General features: G+C 33.6%; 2 protein-coding genes, 1 non-coding gene and 1 pseudogene across 3 annotated transcripts; 3 read left to right on the top strand and 1 right to left on the bottom strand.

Moving 5' to 3' along the window:
• The first annotated feature begins 474 nt into the window (after nucleotides 1–474).
• Nucleotides 475–558, top strand: TRNAL-CAA (transfer RNA leucine (anticodon CAA)). Its single transcript has one exon. It is a non-coding gene; the product is annotated as a tRNA-Leu (tRNA).
• LOC142539921 (pentatricopeptide repeat-containing protein At5g09450, mitochondrial-like) lies at nucleotides 533–2,783 on the top strand. The gene is made up of 3 exons (XM_075645688.1): nucleotides 533–701; nucleotides 769–1,030; nucleotides 1,816–2,783. The coding sequence occupies exons 1-3, from the start codon at nucleotides 667–669 to the stop codon at nucleotides 2,722–2,724; spliced, it is 1,206 nt and encodes a 401-aa protein (XP_075501803.1). The 5' UTR covers nucleotides 533–666; the 3' UTR covers nucleotides 2,725–2,783.
• Nucleotides 2,784–12,384: 9,601 nt separating this feature from the next.
• LOC142539920 (root phototropism protein 3-like) lies at nucleotides 12,385–17,679 on the top strand (annotated as a pseudogene).
• Nucleotides 17,680–20,004: 2,325 nt separating this feature from the next.
• On the bottom strand, nucleotides 20,005–23,715 carry LOC142539919 (transcription factor bHLH143-like). The gene is made up of 4 exons (XM_075645687.1): nucleotides 23,560–23,715; nucleotides 22,147–22,783; nucleotides 21,903–22,051; nucleotides 20,005–21,784 (listed from the first exon to the last, which is right to left on the bottom strand). Exon 4 carries the CDS (start codon nucleotides 21,765–21,767, stop codon nucleotides 20,685–20,687), a length of 1,083 nt encoding a protein of 360 aa, XP_075501802.1. The 5' UTR covers nucleotides 21,768–21,784; nucleotides 21,903–22,051; nucleotides 22,147–22,783; nucleotides 23,560–23,715; the 3' UTR covers nucleotides 20,005–20,684.
• Between the last annotated feature and the right edge of the window lie 303 nt (nucleotides 23,716–24,018).

Below are 24,018 nucleotides of genomic sequence, written 5' to 3'. Positions count from 1 at the left end.
TTTGAGGGCTGTTTCTGTTGGGCAGGTTACATGACTATGCGTGAGACAGGATAGTGGTGAAGGACTAGGTGTGTCTAGTCAAACAGTCTTGTAGTTGATAGTAGATAGAGACAGTATAACTTATTGTTTTATTTGAGTTGTATGTGTGTATTTATTATACTGTTTCTGCTACACTGACGTAGATAGTGGGGTGATTGCATTATTTTGTCGTATATGCATTATATTATTACGTCGGCGAAAAGAAAAAATTTTATGCATATGACGTCACATGTTGCATGATTATGTGGCGAAGTTTGGGGCGCCACATTTATTTTCATAAAAGAAAAAATTTACCACCAACTTACTAAGTATACATGAAGTTACATAAAAAATTATTTATAAATATATATATGTTTAAATTAAAGGATTCTAAAAAAAAATTGAGCAAGTAGAAACCATTAAATATATTAATGAAATATAAATACTCACAAACAAGTCAGGATGGCCGAGTGGTCTAAGGCGCCAGACTCAAGTTCTGGTCCTCTAACGAGGGCGTGGGTTCAAATCCCACTTCTGACAAAATCCCCACTCCCTCTTTTTTTTGGTTTGGGACTTGTATCGATTTTCACTTTTCAGTGACTTTGATGGTGAATATCGTTTGAATTCGTTGGATCGAAATCCATTACTATGGCAGCTGCGACCTTATTCTCCAATATTGCTCGGTAAATCCTTCATTTGCATACGTTATTGCGCATTTATTTCACTGAATTGTCTGAAATTTCTCTGCAGAAATGCACGTGGATGCAGCAGAATTTCCTTCAGACCTTTTTCTTCGAGCACCGAAGCTATCATAATCCACGCAGATGGTTACGGAGAAGAAGAAGAAAAGGATGATCTGAGGAGTAGAATTTTCAGGGTTAGGCTCCCGAAGAGAAGTGCCACCAATGTTCTACAGAAATGGGTCAACGATGGTCGCGATATTACAGTTTCTGAACTCAGAAATATCTCCAGAGATCTCAGCAGATCACAACGCTACAAGCATGCCCTCGAGGTCTTTAATTATTCTTCTTAGAAAGAGGAAATTTTTTGCGTGGTATTAATTGCACTTGATTGGCAAATGTGAAATATGTTTGTGTTTGTTATAATTGATTCAGCTTTAGAAAATCTCTTCTTGACTTGATTTGTGTGGGGAACGTGTTTGATACAACGATAGACAGATCATGGGTCTGAATGGGTGTCTTGCTGTGAGTTTAATATATTTGTAGGAATGTGGAGGACGGGGATTGCACTAGTGCAATGGTGTGGCTGTACGAGATCAAGGCAGTTATCCTCAAACGAATTTTGATTTTTTATTGGTTTATATGTGAGTTTCGTACAACAGGACCTGGCGGATCATCTTTTCTGTCCGATTTTTGTGATAATTTAATTGGTTAATCTGATGCAATCTCGTTATCTTCTAAGGTAGTGGAACAGAATTGTAAAATCAGTAGCTTCATTTGATTGCTGTCAGGGTTGAATGCCTTTGTTTGGCAATGTGCTTATAGTCCCTGTTGAAAAATTAATTTGGTTCAGACATTATGATTTAACCGGATATAATATGTACCAAATCTTGTTTGCAAGAAATCTCACTTCTTGTATATTAACATGACAATGTACAACGTTTGGTAGAAAAAGAACAGGTTAGAATATGGTCGTCGAGGTATGTTCCTTGGTCTGGTTTGAGAGACCACTTCTGAGATTTTTATCGAGTACTTGCTCTTTAAGCACTTTGAAGCCTTCTGCTGAAGCTTGAAAATATTAACTCATCTGATGTTGCAAATCGTTATAATCTTGCAGGTATCTGAGTGGATGGTTAGGCACGAAGAGTTTCACCTGTCCGACTCAGACTATGCAGTCCATATCAATCTGATGACCAAAGTCTTTGGCATCGACGCTGCTGAACGGTATTTTGAGAGGCTTCCTCCGTCGGCAAAAACTAGTGAAACCTACACCGCTCTGCTCCACTCTTATGCAGGATTGAAGCTGACCGAAAAGGCCGAGGAATTCTACAAAAAAATGACAGAGGAAGCAAATCTTTCCTTGAGTGCCATCACTTACAACGAAGTAATGACTTTGTATATGTCAGTGGGACACTTAGAAAAGGTACCTCGGATTATTGAGGAAATGAAACTCCAGAACATTGCGCCTGATCTTTTCACCTACAATCTTTGGGTAAGTTCTTTAGCTGCATCTCTCAACATTGATGAGGTGAGAAGGGTTCTCGACGAGATGAGTCTTGATCCAGGGTGTAATAAAAGTTGGCTTAGATACAGGAAACTTGCTGACATATACATTACATCTTGTCGTTTACCAAATTCGGATTTTAACGCTGTGGTTGAAAGTGAGAAGGATATTATTACACAGAGAGAACTGATATCTTGTGATTTTTTACTCATTCTTCACGGAGGTTTGGGGAACAAAGATAAACTTGATCAAATCTGGAAATCTCTCAATAGGACGAGGCAAAAGTTGACCGGAAGAAACTATGTTTGTGTTCTTTCTTCATATCTGATTCTTGGACATTTGAAAGAGGCGGGTGAGATAATTGATAACTGGAAGCAATCTTCAACTTCCGCATTCAATAGCTCCATGTGTAGTAAACTTCTCGAGACAATCAAGGATGTGGGGTTGACAGATGAAGCAAAAAGTTTTCAAAATTTGCTTGGTGAAAAGGGCTGCAATGTTCTGATGGACGAAATGCAATGAAGGTTGTTGAAAATTTCCAACTTCATGTGGTTATCGCTGTGTCATATTTTTCTTTGGAACAGCTGCATTAATAATACTTGATATCGACGACGGTCGTAGTTTACTGGTATTCATGTTGAACGAGACTTGTATATTACAATCGTTTTCAAATGGAGTTGATGCCTTAGATGTGGCAGGATCGTTCGTTACTAAATCGATCCACCACTTTCAGTTATTAAACGGAGTGGGTTGGTTTTTTTGGACACGAAGAACGAACTCCAGTCCCTTATCCAAAGATTGAAAAGCACTTCGAGTTACTTCTTGTGATTAAGTTGCCTACTACATTTTATACCATCAAGGTGTTCAATCTTGGGTAACTCGGCTTCCATAAACATCCCTTGAAGTTTTATCTTCAGCAACGGATCATGTGATTTTCGAATCTCGAAAAAACTGGGGCTCTTCGATGTATCCATTCAAGCAAGCATGACAAATTTGTAAGAACTATTTCTTCACTAAAGGAAGATAAGTTTTATACACTTTCTAAAATAAAATAAAATAAAAAAATTCATTTAAGTTATTTTTAGAATATAATTATATATTTTAAAAGATTTTAAGAAAAATTACATAAAATCGAAAAGTTTTCTCTCATGTGAATTTTTTACTATTCAATATTCTAATTCGTTCAAAATATTTAAAACTTTTTATATCATAGTAGAGCAAACGAAGCATCAAATAAGTTTAAATTATTATTTTTATAGTAAGAACAATTTTAAATTATCACAATATAAATAATTTTAAAAAGTTATCTATATGTCGTTTGAATAACATCATGTTTACAAGTATTTATCAATTTAAATATATCAAAACACAATACATAAAAATATATCATGACAATAAATCATATATATTTACTTATTTATATGACATTTTTCAATTCGCGGCATAATAATCTCTCTTAAATGATAAATCAGCCAAAATATTTTTCATTCAAATATCATTCAAAACGGAAAAACAATAAAAATAAAATTAAAAGAATAGTGAGTTTTACCAAAATCAAAACTAAAATTTACTTAAATAGAGTACACATAGACAATGGACAATGAATCACAAAAATTGACTAAGAAATGTAAATAAATAATTTTTTTACATAAAATTTAGAAAATAAAGAAGAATGTGAACTAATGTCTAAATCTATCTAAGATGGACAATGAATCACAAAAAACCCCTTAAAAAGACATATTAATTTAATTTGCTAACTTAAATAAACAGGGAAATGTAAAAAAATAATTTTTTTGGCATAAAATTTAAGAAATAAATAGGAATGTGTATTAATATCCAAATTCATTTAAGATGGATATTGAATTACAAAAAAAAAACCCTTAAGATAACCTAATAATTTAATTGGCCAACTTAAATGAACAAGGACATATAAGGAAATTCACAATTGAAAGTGGTATATTTATATGTACTAGAAAAATGTACGTGTAAAAATCTAAACTGTTGAAAATATATGTACGAAATTTTGATAATATTTAAATGAATTAAAACATGGTTAATAATATTTATCAACTGAAACAAACTAAGCCATAAAAAATAAAAAATCATGACCATAGACGGTATATGAATCAGATAAATTATCTTATCCACTTGACACACTTTTCAATATGCTTCTTGGTTGATTTTGAATACTCAACAACTCTTTGTCGTAGTTTTTTATAATATGCATATCACTATTTTGGTATGTTCAGCAAGTATCTGATCGTCTTTAACATCTATTATGTTATTTACAATCTTTATCGGGGATCTGACATGCTCGTAGTTTGCTTCTTTATTACGTCATTTTTTCTGTTTTCTACATTGTTTTTATCTGATAATCTTATTTTCCCGACTATTTTTTTTATTGTTAAATGATTTTTCCGCTTTTGACAATCATCAACTATAACTCTTAAGAAAAAATGCTTTTTCTCGTGATAAGTTTTCACTTGTGACTAAAAATATGTATAACCTATATATTCTTCAACAACATAACCAATGAATGATGTTGCACCTTCTTCAAATATTGTGATATTTGTGATATCATTTTTATATATTTAGTATCAATATTATCAACATATAGCTATAAGGTTAATAAATTTTTAACAACTATTTCTCAATCATTGTGAGAAAAATAATTGAAATCTCTTCAAATGACTATATCTTAGAATTGTGTCCTCATTTAATTTGACGCAATTGAAGAAAGTCATCTTGATCGTCATTTTTTGGAACCTTTGAAATAATGATTGCGTGCATCATGTCATGAGGATGATATAGTTTCAATCTCATTTGTTGCGTTTAGAACATAATATTATATTATTCATTGAAACTAAACAAATTTTCTTCTATCGAGTTTATATTTTGTTTTATAATATTTTATATCTTGTGGAACGATATATAAAATTTATTATTGTATTTTAAAAATCTTGAAAAGAGATACGAATAATGTAATTAAGATATGCATATGAGATATCATTCAAATATATGTCAAAGTATTTGTCTCATTCAATATCTCATGCTTCTCATCTAATAATATAACCATTTAGATTTCATGAGCATTTTATGATAGTCAAAATTAATTTGATGAAATATTGTAGAATTTTATTTGAATTTCAATATTTGGCTAAGTGAATTTATTTGACGAGTGGTTTTCTATGCTACCATCGTATATGTTATGAATTAGCTGGTTAGACACTTTGACTAAAAAAAGAGACAAAAACAATCTTGTTGTCACATCGAAATATATCGAGATAATATTGGAGGAAGTCACACAATTTTTCTTAAACCATAGAAAAATATTAGGCATGTGTTAACTTGTGATATAATAAAAATTTAGAATCATGCATAATCATTGAATTAGAACAAAATCGCATGCCAAAAATCTACTGGATATTATATATTTTAATAATTTATCCATATTTGTCGTTCACCAGAGGACTCTTAGACCTACCAAATTTTGTAGTTCACCTATTATTTTCATAATAAATAATATTACAAAAATAATATAAGCAAATGCATAAAAACTCAAACTAAAATGCTTTCTATCAATCTAAGTAAAACAAATTGATTAGAGAATATAATAATGTCGTAAAAATTTTAAATATTGATTTATAGACAGAAGTTTGAAAATACATTTGCCCCAATAAATAAAAAATATTATCTCTTGATATTCTGAGACATAAGGTAAAAACGAAGAAATATTTCAATTTTTTTAATATTTTCTAAGTCACTTCAAACCAGGTAATCTAAGCAAACAGAAAACATGCATTATGTGTTTAAAAATTAACAAAATATCTCAACAATAAAAATTGAAAAATAACCATTTTTGTTGGATATTTGATTTTGTTTTCTCTTTTCTTTGTGCAAACAAACAAATCACATAAACAATCCAAACACAATTACATGATCAATACAAATGACATATAACAATCAAACATGTTAACGCTAGGGTAAAAAAACTCCTCTAATTGCAATTGCCCCAATAAATAAAAAATATTATCTCTTGATATTTTGATACATAAGGTAAAAACGAAGAAATATTTCAATTTTTTAAATATTTTCTAAGTCACTTCAAACCAAGTAATCTAAGCAAACAGAAAACATGCATTATGTGTTTAAAAATTAATAAAATATCTCAACAATAAAAAATTGAAAAATAATCATTTTTGTTGGATATTTGATTTTGTTCTATCTTTTCTTTGTGCAAACAAACAAATCACATAAACAATCCAAACACAATTACATGATCAATACAAATGACATAGAACAATCAAACATGTTAACGCTAGGGTAAAAAAACTTCTCTCATTGCAAGAATACAAAATGGTCAAATGGAGCATATTATTTAGTAATATTTATTTAGCATCATTTATAAAAAAATTGACTAAATATTTATTAATAATTTATTTTTATTCAATCCGACTCATCTTCCTTTGTCTTCCTATTATTATTTGACGGCAATGTATAAATTTAAGTAATTAAAATTAAATTTAAAAGTAAATTAAAATAATAATTAGTTTGATTGAGTTAAATACACTATTAATGATCTTATTAAACTAAGATAAAAAATGACTTAAATAACACCATTAACATGACAAATTGTAAAACAAAAAAATAATATAATAGTAAGCTCATAAATTAAAGTCATATATTTAATAGATTAATAGATAATATATTATTTAGTAATATGTATTTAACATCATATATTGAAAATTGATTAAATAACTTAAATGTTTGCAATGAAATCACTTACATACAAATATTTTCTATAAATCACGTATTTTTGTTGATACATAAGTTGTAGAACCCGTAAATCAGTAGACGTATAAGCCATGCATAATTCTAGATTTTTTTTAAATTTAATTGACTTCATTGCATGATTATTTTAAATGCATTTATTTGAAGTTAATTATTTATTATTTCAGTTCAGTAGTATGATTTTTAGCATTTTAGTATTTTCAGTGAGGCCGGACCGGAGTTGGAGTTTTGAGATAGAATTTAAGATTCGAGAAATATTTCCAGAAGTTAATTTAGCTAGTAACTAAGTTCATTTAAGTTAGAAAGGGAGGTTTGAAGATTTAATTAAATTATTTGAGGTGATTAAGAAATGAATTCATTTAAGTTATTAAATTAAGGGGTTAGCTCACTAAATTATTTAAAGGATTAGTAAGGCTTTCAAGGATTATTAGTTGACTAGATAATCAACATTTCCCTTTATTTTATCATGCATTTTTCGGCCACCCTCAGTGCTAGAAGATTCATTTTCCAACTCATCAACTTTGACCAATTCTTTGCATGTAATTAGTAGGATAATTCTAGGATTTTTGGGAGCACAATTTAATTAAATAAATGGACATATCCTAGTCTAGAATCAAGATAAATTTCGGCCACCACCTCCTAGAAGCATCCACCAACTCATTTGATATCAAACCATAATTCAAAATTCAAATTCAAAGGGAGTGGACTTGGTCTTGATCCTTCCTTATATCTTGCACCCACTTCCCTCACCCTCCTAACCATTTTTCCCCCTCTCCTTTCTTTCGAAATCTGAGTGAAAATAAGACCCTTTTCAGAGGTAAAAATCGTGAGCCATAGCTAGGGAGAAAGGCAAGAAAATCGAGTTCAAGGAAGGTAGACAAGAAGCGCTCCACCTCCTCCGTGCCGCGTCGTCGTTGTTTCGTTCGTTTTCTTTCGAAACGAAACCAGGCATGTCTAGATTTCTTTCAAACCTCAATCAAGTCATATTATCATTTATTTTTCAGTACATGATCATGTTGTAGCAAGCAAAAATCGAGATCCATGTCAAAATATTTTGGAACACACATGCAGAATTTTCGACTTCCCTTGACAAGCTTCACGTTTTTCTGAGTTTTGATGGTTTCAAGTATTGGATCGACTCCAGGCTCCCAAGGCGGCTTGTATACATGTAGTAGGATGCATTAGGACCATGTTGGTCCATTCAAACCAGCCCCATACTTGCTGGAAAACCGAAATGACAGCAAGTTCCCCATAAGTGCAGAAATGTGATTCGAAAATTCAGTTTGGATGTCAAGGAGGAAGGATCTGATCTTGGCTGCCCCAAGGGCCTTTAGCCATGGTTGTATCACTTCCCTAGCATGTCTAAGACGTGACTAAGTTGCCCTTTTGGTGGCTTGGTCCATGGCCCCTCGGTTTTTAATCAAAACGTGAAAACAGCCCCCCTCCCCTCTCGGCCCCTTTGGTTTTGACAGCACATGTACTTCGCGTTGGTTGGCTTGGTGTGGATCTTGGTTGGCCTATGGCCCTTAGCCACGGTTCATATCATGCTCCTAGATGTCTAGATCGTGCCATGGTCAATCAAATGGCCACTGGAACGACGCAAGACATCGATCATAGCATAAACACTACACACACACGCATGAGGGCCCTCGGTGAGAACTTTCGGGTGGTTGCTGGAATGAGGCGAATTGTGGCTGGCCTAGGGCCCTTAGCCATGGTTCAAATCATTCCTTGGGACGTTGTGGAGAGGCTTTGGTCGGTGGTTCAAGCCCCAATGGCCAAAAGTCTCGCAAACGACGCGATGCAAGCTAGGTCGCAGCTGCTGGAAATTACAGCAAGTTGCTGTGTCGGTTCAGAGGCTCGTTCGAGTTTTTGGTTGGCTTTTAGCCCATGGCCTTGGACTGGACAGTGCCTCATTGAGTTAGGAAGGTCATGTTTTTGACCGTTTGTCGTTTGGATCATTTTTGAGGTCGTACGAGAATTTACGGTGCAATGTGCCAAATTGACTCTCGAAAGAGCGTTTCGTGTTTTGGCCTCCATTCCACCTAGATTTCGACCCTATCATTTTAGGAACATTATTTTATGATTTTTCAGCGTATTTTAATCATGACTATACGTCAGTTCAGTGTCAGTTCAGGTTGGCTCGGAGTCATGATTAAATGCGAAGTCATTAGGCGTCATAGTCGCATCTTTTGAACGTAAATTTCATAGTTGGTCATGTTTAAACTATTGCATATTTTTCATGGCACAGTTAGGTTGCAGCGAGCCTGGGAACGAACCAATCCAATCCAGTTGGTAAAATTACAGGAATTTTCATTATGCCAGTTAATTATTTTACGTGCATTAAACAGAAAATGATTATTTTTGAGATTTATGCGATATGGCTTGTGGTTCATTCACTATGTGGGAGTGTTATTTTTATACGGTCGCCAGTGACCGATCAGTTCAGTATGGTACCACCCGGTCGCCAGTGACCGGCCAGCTCAGTTCAGTTTCAGCCTCCCCGGTAGCCAGTTACCGATCAGTTCAGCTTAGTGCAGTGGCCACAGGCGTAAAACATAATCTCAACAGAAAATTTTACCAGATATTTCAGTACAGGCTCCAAGGAGCAAATATTTTTACAGTGATTTCTAGTTCAGTTATGCACGTATTATAATTGCTCAGTACAAATTATTTTCAGTATGCCTCAGGACAGGATATTTTATCCCATGCATATTTTAAATTCAGATTTTTACTCGTTACCTGCGATTTATGCATGCTGAGTCTTTAGGCTCACTAGACTTGATTGTTGTAGGTACTGATGAGGCCAGGGCCGAGGGCGGGGACCAGTGAGCCAGCTTGGGTCGGCAGTAGTGGCACCCGAGGACCTCAGTGCAGCAGTTGTTATGTTTTTCCGCAAACAATTTTTATCAGTTGATGGATATTTTTAAATTGTGATTTTTGGAAAACTTTATTTTCTTCCGCTGCAATTATTTTGAAATATTGAACTTGTTTCACCGGTGATTTTATGAGCGAGGCCATTAAGTTCCTTTTAAAAAAAAAAAAAAAAGAAAAAAAAATTTTAATTTTCCGCAAATTTTCAAGCAAGTAGTTCGAGGGCCTTTGCATAAGTAATCTAAATATATCTACATTCTAAATGGGAAACAAAATGTGTTATATGACCTTAATATTTATTAATAATTTAATTTTATTTAATCACACTCATCTCTATTCGTCTTGTCATTATTACCTTAATGTTCGTAATAATAACAATTTATAACATTATGATAGTGATTTTCTGTGAATTTGATCTCGAATGTGAATTGTAGATATATTTAGATTCACACTTCACATTCATATATTTATATAGATATAGATTATTATTAAAAGAATATCTGAAAAAGAAAACATGTATTAATTTATGTAAATTTTAAATTTAAAAATAAAAATGTATTAATGATTATTATTAAAAGAATATATGAAAAAGAAAACATGTATTAATGATTATTATTAAATAATGGTAAGGATAATAGAGATATAGATATAGAATATTATTAAAAGAATATATGAAAAAGGTAATTTAAAAATAAAAATGTATTAATGATTATTATTAAAAGAATATATGGAAAAAAATAAAAATATATTAATGATTATTATTAAAAGAATATATGAAAAAGAAAACATGTATTAATGATTATTATTAAATGAAGGTAAGGATATTTATGTAAATTCACAATTCACATTCATATATTTATATAGATATAGATTTAAATTTAAAAATAAAGATGTATTAATGATTATTATTAAAAGAATATATGAAAAAAAAATGTATTAATGATTATTATTAAATGAAGGTAAGGATAATAGAGATATAGATATATAATATTATTAAAAGAATATATGAAAAAGGTAAATTTTAAATTTAAAAATAAAAATGTATTAATGATCATTATTAAAAGAATATATGGAAAAAAATAAAAATGTATTAATGATTATTATTAAAAGAATATATGAAAAAAAAAACATGTATTAATGATTATTATTAAATGAAGGTAAGAATATTTATGTAAATTCACAATTCACATTCATATATTTATATAGATATAGATATAGATGTTAGATATAACATGTTTAATTAATCGTCTAATAGAGCTCATATATTTTTATTTTAAATTTAGATAATAAGTTTAAAATATTATATTAAAATAAAAAAAAAATTTCTCCTACGTAACATAAACGACCCATATAAATTAAACTTTCTTAGTTTGTTTCATGAGCCAGGTGCCACCCCCAGTCTAACTTTCCGACCACCGTTACAGTACTATCTCTAATATGGAGATATAATTATCAGAGCGATTGCCATACATGAGTTATGCTACAAATGTAGTGAATTCTTTCATCATACAAAAATTCAATTCAAAAATTTCGTTAATAAAAAATTTCATGATAAATTTAATATAAAATTTGGTGAGATAATAATAAAAACTCATGATATAATTGTTGTAAATATCGATGTACAATATATTATAACGAGCATTCCCATAAAAAAAAAACATGAACAAAGCATTACTAACAACATAATCAAGCTAACATAATATCTTAATCAAATACAGTAAGTCGTACATGACCACGATAGCACATCAACATGATAATCTAAATGGCAGCAACAGGATGGCAAATCCTCAAAATCACAACGTAACTCCACATTTCCATTAAATTGAGATCAAGAACAAAGGCTAGTCTGCTATCCCCTGGTCAGATGGCTCATGTTAGGACAGGAAGAGCAAGTCAACACTATAGGAACTATATATTCACACACGAACAACATAAAAAGGAATGGCCGATGGTGTAGAGAGTGAACCGTTGGCAAGCAGACTTGATTCAGTTTACATTATGATCCGGCACATATACACGAGCATACCCCGAGACTCTATACAACAACATGGGGAATACTCCGGAATCCAGAGGGATTCGAGTAGCAATCAAGAAATATGAAATCAAACAAAGATATCATGACAAGAATTAAAACGTAACGTAAGTACCTTAATCTTCATATTGTTCTTGCAATGTCTGGTGATTCGTTTTCAAACAAAGCTCTAATTATCATATTCAACACATGATGCACATATGTTGTCAATGCTGTAACTCTTAGTTTTGCTAGCTTAGATCCACCACTGTATACTCTAAGTCCTGACGCTGCAGTTGATTTCATGTTCTTCTGCATACCCCAGCTATTCACGCATAGAGTTCCAAATATTTGCTGACATGTTGCATTGAGAGAACAAATGATCCGATGTTTCGTCGACTATTTTACAAAGCACGCAAGTCATTGTCAATAACATAACTCTGCCAATCCCGAGCGAGGAATTTCCCATGTGCCAAAGAATAAACCTATGCTTAGGAAGGATGCAAAGTTTCCAAAGCACAGGATTCCACTGCCATTTTCCAACCTTGCTCACAAAGAAATCATGCGCATGTCTCATACACTTTCTTCTACAAACCATGTCTCCAGTCTATTAATCGCATTCTCAATGGACCCCAACCCGCATTTCCATGTCATCTCTTTTCCGAAGTAGTTGAATTTGATGGCCCTTTTTTTCATCATTAGTGAAAAGATACGAAAACAGTGTTAGCCAGCCCATTACTCACAGCCTTGAAAATCAGTGCGAAACCCGACAATTTTCAGATAAACCCAATCAAATCCCATGTGGCATTCTTCCCCTTCTGCTTATCATCATCTTCTGGTGGTGCTGTGTGCTCATTTTTCTCTGCACTTTTAGTAGGATAAGGGCATTTGCTTGAATAACTTCTGGTCTGAGTTTCTTCTGTTGTTCTTTAGTTTTAGTTTTAGTTTTAGTTTTAGTTCGAATCTTCAATATGTGGGATTCAGAAAGTGAAGCGGGAGGGATTCGGAATTACAGCAATGGAGTCCTGTCATCAAGCAAGACTGGAGTTAAGACTGATGGGTTTGAGCAGAGAGGACAATCTTGGTGAGTAACGCTGATTTTCTTGAATGGTATGATATATTTTTCTTATAGAACTTAAAATTTTAATGTAAAATTTTACGTAAAGTTGTAATTTTTTCGTCGAGAACGGTCTCTTATAATATGGATGGAAGGATTCTATGTACTAGTAACTGGTTGTATATTCCCAGTAATTTCTTGGTGTAATTGATGTGCATATGAAAGTATTGTGTTTTATGTGAGTTTTTATAACACAACACCTCTTTTTTGTTTTGGTGGGTTGAGAAGTTGTTAACTTATATGGAGATATTAGACCTTGATACTTTTTTGAAATAGGATCTTTTTGGGATGTTGTTGACAATAGGTATGTTGCTACTGATATTCCAAGTGATCTTTTAATTCAAATTGGAGATGTTAGTTTCCATTTACACAAGGTAGAAGTTAACTCTTCATTTTTACATGTTAGTTTCCGTTGCATTTTACAAGATTGAGTGATGTTTAATCTTTCTTCTTCCTCAATAGTACATTAGTACCCACTTCTTTCTCGAAGTGGAAAGATGAATCGAATAATATATGAATCGCGGGATGAAGAGCTGAACAAGATAATCCTAGATGAGCTTCCAGGAGGTCCTGAGGCATTCGAATTGGCAGCAAAATTCTGTTATGGAATAGCTGTTGATCTAACAGCAACGAATATCTCCGGTTTGAGATGTGCGACCGAGTATCTTGAAATGACAGAGGATTTAGAAGAAGGGAATCTTATATTCAAAACAGAAGCTTTTCTAAGCTACGTGGTTTTATCTTCTTGGAGGGATTCTATAGTAGTGTTGAAAAGTTGCGAAAAATTTTCACCTTGGGCGGAAAATCTCCAGATTGTGAGGAGATGTAGCGACTCGATTGCTTGGAAAGCTTGTGCGAATCCTAAAGGAATAAGGTGGCAATACACAGGAAAACCCCCAAGAGTTTCTACTCCACAATGGAATGAAATGAAAGATTCTAGCCCGAGTAGAAACCAGCAAGTGCCACCAGGCTGGTGGTTCGAAGATGTTTCCATTTTGCGTATTGATCATTTTGTTCGTGTTATCACTGCCATTAAGGTAAAGGGTATGAGTTATGAACTGGTTGGAGCTTCCATTATGCATTATGCGAATAAATGGCTCCCAGGGCTGTTAAAAGAAGGATCTGCATCAGGTTTCAGTTTGGGATTAGGTTCGGGATCCGGGTCTTCATTGGAAGAGGGAAGTGACAGTACCAATGTAGATATAAGCAGCAGCAGCTGGAAAGGGGGACTGCACATGATAGTGGCCGGAAATAAAGAGGATATACCATTGGTTCAGGCCAAGGATCAAAGAATGATCATTGAGAGCCTCATAAGTATAATCCCACCACAGAAAGATAGTGTTTCGTGTAGTTTTCTTCTCCGGTTGCTGAGAATGGCAAACATGTTGAAAGTGGCTCCTGCTTTGGTTACTGAGCTTGAAAAACGAGTTGGGATGCAGCTCGAACAAGCCACATTGGGTGATCTCCTCATACCTTCTTATAACAAGAACGAAACCTTATATGATGTTGACTTAGTGCAGAGGCTTCTGGAGCATTTCCTGATTCAGGAACAGGTGGAGAGTTCGAGCCCCAACACGCAGTCTTTTTCTGGTATGAAAATGTTGTTAGAGTAGATGCCCTGCGAGCCAACGGTTGGCTAGGGAATTTATTGACTCAAGTGAAATAAACAATCTTTATTTTAATATAATTTAACTTTTTATGGTCTTGTTATACTTTATCTGTATACTCATGCAAACAGCATAGATAAAGTCCTTGATTATGCTTTAATACAAATGAATCGTAATTCGATGTTGAAACTCATTTGTAAACACTGCATATTCTAAATTCGTTCTTAGTCGATTCAGCCGCCTAAAACAGGGATAAAGGCCGTTTGAGCTCGAGACTAGCATCTGTGATGTTGTGTACTGCGTTTCTTGGTAAGGGCATAGAGATGTCCAAACATGCAGATGGGTAGTCATATGATGATTATACCGAACAACCCTCCCTCGGACTTTCCAAGTGGTTATCATTCATCGAAAGGATAAGTCTGTGGTTATGATTGTACACCATTAGTCCTTACGACCCGGGACAACACTGAGGCTCTATATGCTAGGGCTGTGCTTTGAATCGTTTACCGGCTCCAGGAGAGTCATCAGGTGGCGAGGTTGGGTACAGTTGCGACACATATAGGAGCCAGTGCATTGTAGTCGGGGATTCACCGCTCACCTACGGGTGTGGATATCCTATGTGATCTGATGTAATAATAGTGCATGAAATCTCTGGCCAGAGTATGAGATGTACATTGAAGAAGGAGTTCTCCAATGGTACATGCGATGCCACTATTTATATGTATCACATAGTTATCGAATTATTATGCAACCCTCGATGAACCAATGGTTGCAGATTCGATCGGGATATATGAGATGAAGGGACCGTACTGAACGTTAATCATAATCGACTGGTTCTTGCAGGCACTATCAGTGATACCTAGGGGATCATGGGGCGATGCTACTAGACGCTCTTACCATGATCCGATGGGTACAATCAGAAATGAGTTCTGACATTCTTGATCAAGGTGTTGATGAAAAGAATGGGGCTAACTAGGGTAAGCCCGAATAAAGGATTATGTCCTGAATCACAAAGAGTTGTGAACCCACGGCTAGCTGTATCCCTGAACCATTGAGGGTCACACAAGCACTGGTTTACTTGTTCCCGTTGAGATAATAAATTCAATGAGTTGAATTTGTAAGAAATAAGTTCGATATGATCAATCGATAAGCTTATAAATAAAGTTTATAAAAGCTTATAGAAATTTTGAGAGCATGACTGTTAAGACAGTCAAAAGGAGTAAATCTGCCTTATTTAGACATTGGTGATCTCAAAATTAAAGTGTGCATCATAATAACAAACAAGTTGAATTTGTCACATCGATGATATTGGATCGTCGATCGGGATTATGATGAAATTAATGTAATGGGAGCATGAGCTTGTAAAAGTATAAGCACATCATGCTAATTTATTAAAGTTCAAATGGGCTTTAATAATTGAATTATATTTTAATTAAGTTAAAATATAGCCCATTAAGTTTTTATAAAATATGGTATTGATTTATGTAATATGAAAATATTCATGATACCATAATTTAAAAACTTGCACACAAAGAAAATAATATTGGATGATTATGAGTGTGCTAATTTTGAGAGTCAAAGATTTATTGAAATCTAATTACAAGGAATCTTCGAATTGAAAAAAAAATACTTTCGGCTCTTCCCAATTTTTGTGTGCGCTGCTCTCGAAAATTCTTCTTTCTTTTGCAAGAAGTTTTCGGCAATTCTAATTAATAGAATTGAATCGATTTCTTCTTCGTGTTCTATCTCTACGCAAAAGTATTTCTAATTTTCTAGTGCAAATTAGAAGAGGAACAAGTAATCCGGTCGTGGACCTGATTCGAAGATTAAAGAAGTGGATCGAAGAACGTTCGTAGGGATTTACAACAAGAGCTACGTCCGCTAATACCGGAGTAGTTGGTGCCAAGTGAAATTATTCACCAAAGGTATAATTCTTTAACATCCTATGAATGTTTTTTGTCAAATCATACGAGCGCCCAAAGCAAAACATATTTTGATTGTCAAAATAAAATAAAAATTTATAAACTTCCGCTGCGTTTGGGCGTATAGAAAACCGAGATCCAACAAATGTATGATGGAGCTCAACGGGAGTCGAATCCTAATGCGAAAATGAGAGTGGCAAGGCTTGTCGACAGCTATCTCACAGAAGTATCGAGGGATAGGAACCTGTCATTGACGAAATTCCAGGTCCTGGCTGAAGCCCTTCCTGATTTTGCTAAATTTGTGATGATGGATTGTATAGAGCTGTCGATTCATACCTAAAGGTAATCAATTTTATGTCGAAGTTCATGTATAAAGCTCAGTTCATATTTATCGTAAAATCTAGTACAGTGCAGCATACCCAAAGTTATTTCTGCAATATTTCAACAACTTTGTAAGACCCAAATGACATGTTATTCACTATGCCCCCACATGCAGGCATGAACATTTATTGTTAGCGAATATCATATCATATCAAATCAAATTTCTGTTTCTTGAATTTGCAATGTTTATCATAGAAACTGTATTTTATCGGATATTTGCTGATCATTTGATAGGCCCATCCAACCTTGACTGAACATGAAAGGAAGAGACTCTGCCGGGTAATGGATTGTCAAAAACTCTCAATCGACGCATGTATGCATGCTGCACAAAATGAACGGCTCCCTCTCAGAGTTGTTGTTCAAGTCCTCATTTCCGAACAGGTGAAAATAAGCAATGCCTTAGCCAACAACACTTTAAAAGAAGCCGGTGAATCCCAATACCAACGCTTGATATCTAACAGAAAATCTCTACTCGAAGCAACACCGCAATCCTTCCAAGAAGGATGGACTGCAGCAAAAAAGGACATCAACACACTTAAATTCGAACTTGAGACTGTGAAGGCCAAGTACTTAGAACTACAAAATGACATGGAAACGTTGCAAAGGCAGTTAGATAAGGTGACCAAGCCAAAATCAAACTCATCATGGAGCGTTGGATGGAAGAAACTGAGCAAACTTGCAAAAATTGCAGAAAATGGTGATGATGGAGCTCATCAGGGACCAAATCCAGAACAAAGAAAGGCACCAAGAAGGTGGAGGAATTCTATTTCTTGAAGCAGTAAAAATCAATTATATAATAAAAATTTGATTTTCTAAAAAAATAATTTGAATCATTTTGTACTTAACGTGAGTTTAATTTTTTGTCATATTATACGAATACATTAATTAAGAACTTATATAATTTAATTTCAAAATTATTTTCCAAATTAAAATTCAAACTGTTGATTTAATATTATATAATAAAATCTCGCAAATAAAATTTTATATTATATTGTTACATAATAAAATTTTCATATGAGTAGTTATTATTTCACTTGAAAGAAAAAATAGATGTGAATACATAATTTTTTTACAATCAAATAATTTTCATATACATTAGTTAATAATACTTTTTTTAAATTATATACATATATAAGCACTAAGCACATACAAATACATTATATATATATATATATATATGTGTGTGTGTGTAGTGTGTGTATGTATGTACATTGAAAATTTCAAATTATTTGTTTTCTATGATCCATTTTTTTAATATCAAATAGGCCGAAATATTAACATTCGAAATCATTTGCTTTTTAAATTTAGAGTTATATCATATAGATCAAAAGATCACATAAACAAAATTTTGTGTATTAAATTTATAAATTTGTCCGAGATAAAAAGTTTTTAAAAATTTCTACTATGATTCATTTGTAAATATTAAATAAAATATTCATACAATATGTGAGACGATGAAACTAATTATTTAACAGTTATGCCTTAAATTTATATATTATGATATCAGCTTTTGAAACTGAAGCCAAGAAAAGATTTTAATTCTGATTTTGGTTTCATTTTTCTTGAAAATCATGGTCGAGTTCACCTTTATACCTTTGATGTCAAAATTTTAAACATTCTTATCAGATGTTTCAAATATTACCAAATTTTGTTTATGAAATTATAACTTAGCAAACTCACTGTCCTGTTGTCTAGTACAGCTATGTATCCTCGGCCTTGTTCTGTTATCTTTTATGTAGCCTGCAGGAACTGATTTTTATTACATGTCACCCAATAATTGCACATTTCTTCTTCGGTGAAATAAAATATGGCAAAAAGTAAGTTGAGCAAATATACTTTTAACGTGTTAGGACTAAAATCTAGCACCATTTTGTCCTTCCACGGTTGGAAACATTGGCTACAAGCTAGACTCTACAACAGGCTTTGAGTTGTTTGTGTCGGCAAAAGTCGTTATTTTCTGCAACTCTTTCTTTATATAATACAACGATTGCCACTACATGTATAGTGTGCTAGCTTGATGTCCATAAGGTGATGATCAGCAACTGTTAGAAGCACGGTTCTTCGGTACGTACGAGCACCGCGGTGATCTATTGAACGTGATATTATGCTTGAACTGTTCTGATAGCTTGGTTCTAAAGTTCATCCAAAAATGATTGTAATTTGTAAACAATAGATCAACTTATATGTAAGTCGTTTTCTCAAAAAACATGGGCATCAAATAATTTTGACAACATGCATGCGTTTGGAAAGTAGTGGGAAAATGAGAGGAATGAAGTATGAAGAGACACGGCACTTGAGATTGTGTCTGAGACAGATAAGAAGACAAGAGATACGCAGCCCACAAGCCAAGATTGATTGTGTATATGCTTCAAACCTTTATTAGTAACACAAGTTGAAGAATGGATTTAATTAAAAGGAATATATACACTTATTTCAGTGCCATTTTGGTTCTTTAATTTTTTTAATATGATTTGATCATATATCTATTTCGTAGATGGATGAGACATAATTTAAAAATAATCACCTTTGATTATTTTTTATTTATTAAAATAACCTAAAGAAATCAAAGTTTTCAGATTTCATGACTTCCAATCATGAAATCATGTAAAATTTACAACTTACTTTTGGATTATGAACCACTTCCCAATTAGAGACTTTACAGATAACAACCAGTGCATGATTTTAAAATTAATTAATATATTATAGGATAAATTTAATATTTTTTAAATTAAAAAAATTGATTTAATCATGCATTTCCTTTCCTGAAATATTTTAAAAAGATTAGTAAAAAAAGAAAAAAGAAAAAAGGAAAAAAAAAAAAGAGGTTTCACTTGCATGTTGATTGTTGACCACCCTACATATTAATGGAATCAACTACATGCAGATGCACATATTCACATATATAATTCAGGGAAATTAAATAAATAAAATCGGAAATTTGCTTCAAGGGGACATCCAGTTCAACAAACACCACAGAACCAAGCAATGAAAAAAATACCACAAGAAGAAAAAGATAAAAACATCAATAGAAACACAAAAGCCAAAAAAGCAGAACAGAAGTAAAAGAACCCAACAATCTAATTTTTTCAAAAAACTAAATAGCTCAAACATATACTATTTAATAAAAACAACACCTAAAAATGGTCAAATTTATACAAATACACTAACATAACAATACAACAAGAAACAGGTCAAATACAAGTTACGTCCCTCGTAAATACACCAGCTTTTACAACACAAACCTAACAAGTGGAAACAAATTTGATAATGGATCTCTATTCCACAAATTCATGATGAGTCTTGAGAGGTCCCCCCTTAGACTAATAGCTTGATTGAAGACTAAAGATGCAATATTTTCAAGGAAAAAAGGTATAAAGGCAGGAAACAATTGAAAATGGAGAGTGGGACCCCTACTCACCAAACACGCATGCTCTTGATCCTGGAGATTTTTCTCAACAATCCAAGAAAAAGGCACCACATCACTATGCTTTCATATATACCACACTTCGCTTTCATCCCTCAAAAGTTCCAAATATAATCATTTCAAGTCAAGAGTGTATTATAACCCATTTTTCTTCACCACCTCATGAGTTAAAAAGCACAGATTTCCTCCCATTAGGCTCCCCTTTCATGGCCCACACCACATACCAGCGCAGTAATAGAGTGAAAAGCTTGGTAAATGCTGAGGTAGTCCTGTCCCACCTTGCTACTTTAATTAAGTTTATTCGAACACACTAGTAGTTTCTTCTTGCAGTTCTCTGTACGAATAGAATAGAGTGTCAAGGAAAAGAGGCAAATTTGCCATTAGGTTTGGAGTGACCAAGACCAAGAGATTCGGCCTCGAGTTTCATGAATTTCAAGTGAGTAATAGCTTTGTCGATTACGAAAAGTGGATCCTTACTCTTCACCCCAGGGATGATACTCTCTAAGATCTTTAATGCCTCGCGGACTTTAATCTTCTTTTCTCTCTTGCAGGAGTACATATCATCAGAGCAGTTTCTCTTACCGGCATTACTTGATTCCACATCGTCCTCGTATCCAGATGAACTATCCAGTTTCATGGGTCTTCCAGTATCCACCAATGATGGTTGGTTGAAGCCACCATCAAACAATTTTCGCCTTTTAGGCAAGTCATCAGAACTCGCCACTTCTTCGTCGAGTTTCTCAAATAATGTGTGCTTCCTATGCACATCCTCACTGATATATGTTGTATGCCCCAAGCTAGTAACTTCATCATTTTCACCACCACCATCATCATCTCCGTACTCCTCTTCACCATCGGAGTAAAGCAAAGCATCGATTTCTTCAGAATCTTCAAGCATCTCATCTTCTCCATCAGTCAACTGATTTTCATCCCATTTTTCTTCAGTGGGACTCACCGACAAATGCTCATCTACTTGAGCTGCTGGATTTTCATGTGAACCATTAGCACAAGCAGGAATCTTGGAGGCAACAATCTGACAGTGGTGAGAAAAGGAGGAACTAAAAAACAATCTAGTTTTATTCCCAGATTGGTCAAAAATCAGAAACCTTTTTTGAGCGCAAGTGGCGACACTCGGTTTAGCTGCAACCCCAAGCCTGTTGAGTAAGGCCCATTGGGAATCTTTGGAATACAGGTTTCCAGTACCATGTGGTACGTCGCAATTCAGAGGTGGTAGTTTTAAGAAAGCGTCAACTACATCTTGATCCCCGGGATTTGAACCAGGTAACATAGAAACTGAATATTCTGGCAAAGCAACATTGGCAGTACACGAGGAAGGAGGGATGCACTGGTCCAGCTGTAAAAGGGGCAAGTGGTCCAAACCAGGGGAGTTCCAAGCTGAGAACTGCTGACGAGTGTGAGACTCTTTGACCATAACCATCCAGTCAAAAGAGCAACCTGGCACACAAGATTTATCAAAAGGCAAACCTGGTGATGTGATTGAAATAGTAATTAAAATGATAAAGGAATCTAGCTAACTTAAATGCAAGTACCAAAAAAGTATAGAAAAACATACCGGGATAATAATTGAATTTAGTCTGCAAATACACTAATTTTGGGTATGCTAAACAAAACAAGAAAAAAAATGTTGCTAGCTTGACGTGGACACGGGAACTTGGAAACAAACTACGTTACAGGTTTCAACAAGTGACGGAAATACTCAGCCTGCAACAGTCAAAGAAGTAAGATTAGCACTTTTTGATCCACATGATTGAGTTAGTATAACCCTAACTATGAACTAGCCAGAACTATGAACGAACCTGACAATTCTGCAAATGTTGAAAACATTCTATAACTCTAATTATGATGGTTGTTCTCCCAGCAATCCCATTTTCATGTTTCAGCGCCCTAAATCTCGTCTGACCAGCAGCTTGGCACACCATAACTCCTTTTGACCCTTTAGCTGACTTCAGAAGACAAATTTTGGATGCAACAATGATGGCTAGAATCTAGATATTGAGAAGGGGTAGACAAAGCGGAAAACAAGCTTGAAGACGTTTAGTATTTGCTGTTTAATAATAAAACTGACTGAAACAAAACCAAAGCTTACAGAGATAAAGAAGACAACTACAATTAAAAGTAAAGGTGACAATTGGCTCGTCTAAACAGTTATTCAACAGAATCTTTTGGCTACTCTTACAGGATAAAGAAAAAACAAGTAAGGCGAGGAAAGTGATTGGATCCCATAAATGGCAAATTTAGAAGGAGTACGTAATAAAGAGGACAAGTTTGATAGAAAACTAGTAACTTATAGAATAACCCTGCAGTACAGATTCAACGAGATAACATTGCGAAAAACATCAATAGACAGACTCAGCCACAGCATAATGTTGAATTCCTAAATCCAATCGAGAAAATTGCAGTTGAATATTCTAATTTTGATACACCCCTAGCAACCTGAAATAACAGAAAATGGGAATATCTGTGAGGCACAATGAGAATGCTTAGCATATGACATACACATAAGAATCAGATACTCATGGTGGAATATATGTAAATCAAGAAGATGAAGAAGTAAAAATAAACTATTAGAGAGCACTTTAAGGCCTTCAAAAACCAGACAAGAATTCGAAAAAGAGGATAAAAACAAATTACGAGATTAGAAATTTCCAATTTTTATTATTATTTTTGTTCCTCCCGAGATCGAAGGGCAGTCTTGCATTCTCATCCAAATTTAAAAGAGAACGGCATATCAAGTCATCTTAATTACTTGACATGATTACAAAGTTATAAACTTCACACGAATTTTTTAAGTATTTACACAATCATGAAAAAAATGACAGCATCATCCGTCTATTCAAGAAGAAACGAATGAGCTTTAAGAACCAATTACTTGAACTGGGACCAGCGCCAACAAATCTCTGCACATACTTTGCCTGTGAGCTACGGCCTAATGTATTTGCTTCAATATACCATAATTCAGACAAAATCAACATATATTGAAGATCTCGGACAAGTAAAAAAAAGGAATACATAAAAATAAAACCAAGAAAAGACAAAAACAAATCTTGACCAAAACGTTGAGAGACTGGACAGATCTTATAGATCATCAGGAAGAGATTATAAAAAAACAGAAAGTGGAAGCCATAAAAGAGTAATATCAAGAATAAAAAAATCGATACTTGAAAAAAGACAAAACACAGAATCTTGAGAAGGGTCTTCAGATAACTTACAGATCGCCTAGCAGAGATGAAGATCCTGGGATTTCTGAGGGGTTTCAGTTCATGTGACGAATGGGTAAGCTGCAGAGAAATTGGAGAAGAAGATAAACAGTGTTCAGTGGATAGCAGTTGACAGTAGGCAGCAATAATAAGGGGTGGCTGTTATTATTATAAAGAAATCCTATTCCCAATTTGCCCTTTGCTTCCTAAATTTAATGAAAATAATAAAAACACTTTTTTTTTTGTAACTTTGAATTAATTTAATTTGATTTTATGTTACAAAAATTAATTTGATTTTATGTATGTATTCTTAAAATATTAAAATAAATTATAAAAAATATATAAAAAACATGGTGAAATTTATAATAAAATATAATTAAATTAAAACAATAAAAAAGTTCTTGAGAATAAAAGGTTAATCCTAATCAAAAGTCATGATTTACAAGAGTTGATAACTGAAAACGTAGATGG

The sequence above is a fragment of the Primulina tabacum genome, chromosome 3 (assembly GCF_025594145.1).
Source record: "Primulina tabacum isolate GXHZ01 chromosome 3, ASM2559414v2, whole genome shotgun sequence".
Lineage (NCBI taxonomy): Eukaryota > Viridiplantae > Streptophyta > Magnoliopsida > Lamiales > Gesneriaceae > Primulina > Primulina tabacum.
This window is presented reverse-complemented; position numbering and strand designations above follow the sequence as displayed.

What these genes read in the sequence shown, in the direction of transcription:
- LOC142539919 (XM_075645687.1), bottom strand. Translation starts at nt 21,767, where the DNA reads ATGGTTATGGTCAAAGAGTCTCACACTCGTCAGCAGTTCTCAGCTTGG.
- LOC142539921 (XM_075645688.1), top strand. Translation starts at nt 667, where the DNA reads ATGGCAGCTGCGACCTTATTCTCCAATATTGCTCG. An exon ending in TTATTCTCCAATATTGCTCG is followed by an intron (nt 702 to 768) that starts GTAAATCCTTCA and finishes ATTTCTCTGCAG; the next exon opens with AAATGCACGTGGATGCAGCA. An exon ending in GCTACAAGCATGCCCTCGAG is followed by an intron (nt 1,031 to 1,815) that starts GTCTTTAATTAT and finishes ATAATCTTGCAG; the next exon opens with GTATCTGAGTGGATGGTTAG.